This window comes from Asparagus officinalis, chromosome 3, assembly GCF_001876935.1.
Source record: "Asparagus officinalis chromosome 3, Aspof.V1, whole genome shotgun sequence".
NCBI classification, from domain to species: domain Eukaryota; kingdom Viridiplantae; phylum Streptophyta; class Magnoliopsida; order Asparagales; family Asparagaceae; genus Asparagus; species Asparagus officinalis.
This window is the reverse complement of record NC_033796.1, coordinates 42537888-42544193: the sequence shown is the minus strand read 5'-3', so window position 1 is coordinate 42544193 and position 6306 is coordinate 42537888. Positions and strand designations below refer to the sequence as shown.

The 6306-nt window shown below is 35.9% G+C and overlaps 1 protein-coding gene across 1 annotated transcript; it reads right to left on the bottom strand.

Annotated features, from left to right (window-relative positions):
- Nucleotides 1348-4025, bottom strand: LOC109835014 (protein RRP6-like 3). Its single transcript, XM_020403015.1, has 3 exons — nucleotides 3505-4025; nucleotides 2925-3423; nucleotides 1348-2007 (listed from the first exon to the last, which is right to left on the bottom strand). The coding sequence occupies exons 1-3, from the start codon at nucleotides 4023-4025 to the stop codon at nucleotides 1348-1350; spliced, it is 1680 nt and encodes a 559-aa protein (XP_020258604.1).

Here is a 6306-nt window from a genome sequence, read left to right as displayed (position 1 = left end):
TCGGGAACGAGAGCGTGGTACACCACGTATTTGGAATAGGGTATGATGGGGATATGCTTATATGATATAGTAGAGAACATGGTACACTTTAGGTACAGTCTTTAAATGTAGAAATCTAAATGCCTTAATGTACAGCTATCCACAAGAGTCAAATTCAATGATTATTAATAGTAAAAGATTCTCAAGTTGCAATTAAGGAATATTTTTTGTTTATTTTTCTAAAAATGATAGTTATCCCCAAATATTAACTAATTTTAATTCTACAGGTCATGGGGTACGCAGCCCAATTCACTAGTGTACCGTGTCCGAAGCAATTGAATCTGGGTCGTGGTTCACTATAGTGTATTTGTCCCATGTTCTGGAAATCCATGGGTATAATTAGTATATTTCAATTGGATCGCTTATTGATTTTGCACTTTTTGCCGCTTTTTTCTGAAAGTAATTGTTTTCCCCCAAAATATTAACTAATTTTAATTCTTCAGATCATTGGGTATAATTAGTATATTTCAATTGGATCGCTTATTGATTTTGCACTTTTTGCTGCTTTTTGCTAAAAGTGATTGTTTTCCCCCAAAAATATTAACTAATTTTAATTCTTCAGATCATTAGGTACGCAGGCCAATTTTCTAGTTTATCGTGTCTCGAAACGAGTGAATCTGGGTCGTGGCTCACTATACTGTCCCCATCCCATGTTCCCGACATCCATAGGTATAATTGGTATATTTCAAAGGGATCGCTAATTGTTTTGCACTTTTGGCCGTTTTTTTGTCGATATAGCCTCAAATAGACATAGCAGTGCCTCACCGCTATGCAAGCTATCCGCTTTCTACAACCTTGCGAGTATGTAGTACTTAATGTGAAAAAAATAAAGAAATGTGATGTCTAACATGTTGCGTACAACAATGTTATTTGGAAGCGTCAAAGTCATGTCCGGATAGGACCGAAGAAGCTTAAGATTCAAACTAGTTAATATTAATGGAAGACCATGTTGGACATCTTTAAATTGCAAGTATAGAATCAATTTGTGGAATAGATCCCATTGAACACGTGTTGTTCTGCCAATGAGTGGAACTAAATGTAGCATTGCCTCACCAAAAAGAAGACTGTGTTAATATTTGCAGAAATAAATACGACTACACATACTTCATAGGGAAAATTTTGCACATGAAATAGTAGGTCTAATATTATTCCAAAATTTTGCATGGGCGATCAAGAAAAATCATAGCTTTCACTATGGTCTTGTGAAAGACAACTTCCTAGAAAGCAAAAAACAAATACTAAAATGGAGAAAGACAAATAACATGGACATATAACGAACTATGTTGAAAAATATAAGTACTTAGTTGATTACCTGTGCATTATATCCCACCCTAAAGGCAAAAAACGAGGATGAACAGTCTCCACAAAGACCTGTCTCCATCTTTGGCAAAATTTGCCAATACCATCATCCCCATACTTGCTTAGCAAATGCTCCACAACTTGTTTTCCATGTGGTCCATGTCCTAATAGTGACAACTTCTTCGCACTTTTAGAGGAGAGGACTTGATGAGAAGTAGAAGACTTGTGATTTATTACAGTTCCATCTGATGGATTACCAGTTTCATCTGATGGATTACCATACCCATTTTGTCCTTTTTCCTTATGAAACGTTTCAACACTACCATTTTTACCAACGCCATTGATGAAAGAGATGTCTTCATGGGCCCTAGACAGAAGATTTACGTCTATTTCATTAGTAGACGTACTCTTTTGCCCATTTCCAATTTCGCTGTTATCTCCATATTCCAATGATTCCTTTGAATTATTTTCAGCACTGTTGCTATCATGCCCGTTTGCTTGCGGTGAAGTTCCGCTAAGGGTATGAAAGTTACTCTCTTTGAAACGCCTTAAATTCAAGCCTTTTTTCTTCTCAAGTCGCCTTATTTCGTGAGGACTCATACCAACAAGTAACGCCCTTTCCAGATCTTCTGCAGATATCTCCCTTCCCCCAAAATATGTCTTTACAGTCTGCAAGAGAAAAAACGAAAAGCATGTCACACAGGATGTAAACACAGTAGTCAGATTTACATCATTTTTGTGAAAGAGTGCAAAACAAATATTTTGCTAAAAGAACTGGCATCTTTTTCATAGGTATAACAATATAAGTTTAACAAAGTAGGCAAAAGATTTTCTAGATCAAAGGATCACAGAAAATATTAAGACTGTTAATTACTCTCACTGATGAATACAGCCTGGAAAACCTCGTGCCTGATAGCCAACCCACTTCCATTGCTAGAAAGGTAACATGATTTTCCTCAAGCTGCTTCGCCAGAAATCTACAGCTATCTGTATTTATTGCATTACCCTAGTTTGTTCTGGAACTATGCTTGGTGGCAATACAAGTAGACCAGGAAGTATTTGTATTCATTTGAGATTGAGTAGACCTTTTAACAAAAGAGTCTGTGATAAGTTCTCAAACATACAGGGGGAAATTGGCAAAGGGCTATTTTCATGATGCAACCTTGCTCTTCCAGCATATCCTACAGCAATGTGTTGGAAAAGTAAACTTCTCACATGGCATTATTATGACTTGAATGCAAAAAAGCAGCCCTATTTGAAATCTAGCCTGGAGCATGGCATCAGTAGATATCCATATATTCAAAGGTTCTGCCTAGTCTTAAACTTCCATATCTTTTCTTCCACTCTTAAAAAAACTTCATCTCTTGATTCCACTTTATGTCATTTCACAGGGAAATATCCTTGACTCACTCTTTGAACTCTTCTACGTCATCCATTTGAACTCTTCTACGTCATCCACCAAGTGACATGCTTATTCAGTAATGGATGATTGGCACAAAAAACTGAACAAATAATATTAACCAAAGTGTAAAATCCACCAACAGTTGAAAAGTTATTCTTTGAAAGATTAATTAAAGGTAATTCACCTGCATCAACTCATCATGCCTTCTCGATGGCATGGTGGATCCATGGCGTAAAAGTGCCATAGCTGCAGTACGCAACTGCAAAGGAGAAACACCACTGTCTTCAGTTTCATCAGTAGATTTTGATGGAAAATTCACAACATTGCTTTCTCCTGAATCAACTATTTTTTGCACAAAAAGGGGGATACCAAATTCTTTTGATATTTGCCTCTTATACTTCTCAGCAGCAGAATGGGCTATTTCATGACAGTCCACACAAAGCAGAACTATATCATGGGAACGATGACTTTTCAAGTGCTCAGGGAAATGCACTCTATAGCATGAAGGGATTATTCGGTACCGCAAATAATGATTCTTTTCTCCACATCCAACACATATATTCTTCTTACTCTGAATATAGAAATCATTATCTTCATCCTCTGGACGACCTTTTGGTTCAAAAAGAAGCATTATTGCTGGAGGGTCATCTTCCACAAGCTTAGCTAAACCACGTCGTACATACCTGTATAAAGAAAAAGACAAATGTCAGATGAATTAGCAGATCAATTTCGTATAACCAAGTTGAGGGTTACGGTCAACTAACCACTCCAGCTTTCTACGATCACAGTAACAAAGCAGTCGTCCATCATTGGCATAAATCCTACAGTTGTGATAAACTGGAGACTTGCATGAGAATTTCTGAACAAAAAGCTCACGAGAAGCTTTCTTGCCGACCTGTGTGCTAAACTTTCCTCCATTTTGCTTAGAGAATAATGTCCTAGTCTTTTTTAAATTAAACTCAGATAGAAGTGCATAATTATAAATCGATGTTGGGCAACACCCATTAAGATCTAAGTGCCTCTGCAGATATCTTTTAAGAACATCATCAACATTAACATCAACTTCCTGAAGAAGAAAACAAATTTCGTCCATATGAGTACTAACAATATGTGATGGTGTTGGCAGGACAGAAGCAATATCTGAAGACTCAGTACTCAAATCAGCTTGTTGTATGACTTGAAATACTTCTGTCGCGTTTGTAGGAAATTTTGTGGCAAGGGCAACTATTGCTTGGTCTGATAAGACATATCGTACACTTTCATCATGAATTCGAGCCTGAAACATAAGTCAGTATCAAAATGAGTTCGACAGACATTGGTTGGTCTTGTAAAGCATATAAATAGTTAAATATAAAAGGAACAGTATGCATAAAGAATAGTTAAATTAAAATAAGCAGGGAACAAGTCGGCACTACGAAGAATTTGCTGAAGAGTTGATTTGAAATAGATGAGTTGGTTGGGAGGAGAAAAGATATATCATATAGCTCATGAACGTTGGTAACTACACAGCATTGTAAGTAAGAGCATGATATGGTCAGTAGAGGCATAGCCTACAAGAAAATAGAAACAAGCAAGGACCACGCAATGTTACATGATGCAAAAAAGCAAATAAATTTAGTGAAACAAACATCACACGTGAACAAAACAAAATGCTGAATGTTGGACTCCCAGACTCAGCAGCACAAAAACAATTGTAAATGCTTACAAAGGTCGGTTCAGCCATAAACAACCATTGTTTCAAAGCTAAGGATGAGAGGTACAAGTTTAAGTTAATGATTTCTTCAAATTATATCATTCAGAGCGTCAAAATCTCAAGAGAATTACTATATAAATGCAGGACAGATTTTACTTTATAGCAAAGTACTTTTTGAGATTTGGCTATTTTTCAAATAGAAGTCATAATTTATACTATGTTTGGGAGTTTACTAATGGAGGGTAAGGGAAAAGAAAGGGGAAAAGAATAGGGGAGGGGAAGTGAAAGAAAGCGGAGGGAAAACATAATATCATGTTTGGGAGTTTAGTAAAGGAAATGGAGGGAAACCATCTATTAAGTATTAACCATTGGACTCATATCATGACGCTTCAAAACTCTTCACCTCCATCAAACCCCAATTTGAGGGGGAATAAAGTCATATGGAATGAAGGTAAAGTGAGGGTGCAATTTTCACCCCTCTTACTCTCTTTTCCCTTTAAAAGCTCCCAAATGGGATGAACCTTTTCCTTCCCTTCACCACTCCTCCATTCACTTCTAGCCAAATAGTGCTAGTTTAAACATAAATCAGTTGAGACTATATTTGTGTTCTTAAGTATGAAATATGAATCTCATTGATGATTTCTCGTGGACTATAGTGCACAATTTTACTCATTTTTGGCCAAGTCAATTTTTGTGTTCCCACATAAATTTTTTACGCGAACCGCCAAAGTTACAATTTCTCTTGAACTATAAACCTCAATCATGGCCAGTTTTAGACAAATCAATACTTGTTTTCCAACATAGGCGTATTTATGCAAGCTCAAAAATTCATGACTTCTCATGGACTATAACTCATAATTTTATTTTTCAGGCCAAATAATTTCTTACATTCCTGTATAAAAATATTTTGCAAGTTCCAAAGTTAATGATTCGTAGACAATAACCCACAATCTTGATTGTTTTCGTCCGAATCAACTCTTGCATTCGCACATAAAATATTTGTGCGGGCTCACAAATTCACAATTTCTCATAATCTATACCACGCTATTATGGTTGTTTTTGGTCAAATCAATTCTTAAAATCCCACATAAAAACATTTATGCAAGATCACTAATTTACGATTTCTCATAGGCTATAACCCACAATTTTGGCCTATATTATTTCTCTCATTCATGCATAAAATATTTACATGGGCTTCCAAATTCACGATTTCTCGTGAATTATAACAAATAATTTTGACCATTTTTGACCAAATTAGTTCTTACCGTTCCGCATAAAATATTTATGCGATCTCCCATACTTACGATTTCTCATAGGCTACAATCACGATTTCTCGTGGACTATAACCCACAATTTCGTCATTTTTTGCAAAGTCATTTCTTGTGTTTCTGCAAAGAAATGTTATGCAGGCTCCTAAATTCATGATTTCTCATGATTATAATGCACAATTTTTATTGTTTTCAACCAAATCAATTCTGTGTTCCAGCATATTTATATGAACTCTCAAATTCGACTAAATCAATTCGACCAAATCAAATGTGTAGTAGAAATAAAAAAGTTGTGATGGTCTTGTCGGTGTACACTAAAAGATAGGATAAGAAACGAGTAAATTCGTAGTAAATTAGATGTTGCGCTAATGAGGATAAAACGAGAGAGGATCAACTAAGATGGTTTGATCATGTACAACAGAGGCCTCTTAGCGTATCGGTTAGGAAAGTTGATAGCACTATAATTAATGGGACTAGGAGATCTAGAGGTAGATTAAAAAAACTTGGTTGGAAGCAATTAAGAAAGATATAATTATGTTGAACTTAACAGAGATGTCTCATAACACAATTGAATGGAAGAATAGGATTTTTATAGCGACCCCAAA

What these genes read in the sequence shown, in the direction of transcription:
- LOC109835014 (XM_020403015.1), bottom strand. Translation starts at nt 4,025, where the DNA reads ATGTTTCAGGCTCGAATTCATGATGAAAGTGTACGATATGTCTTATCA. An exon ending in GATCGTAGAAAGCTGGAGTG is followed by an intron (nt 3,424 to 3,504) that starts GTTAGTTGACCG and finishes TTCTTTATACAG; the next exon opens with GTATGTACGACGTGGTTTAG. An exon ending in GGCATGATGAGTTGATGCAG is followed by an intron (nt 2,008 to 2,924) that starts GTGAATTACCTT and finishes TTTCTCTTGCAG; the next exon opens with ACTGTAAAGACATATTTTGG.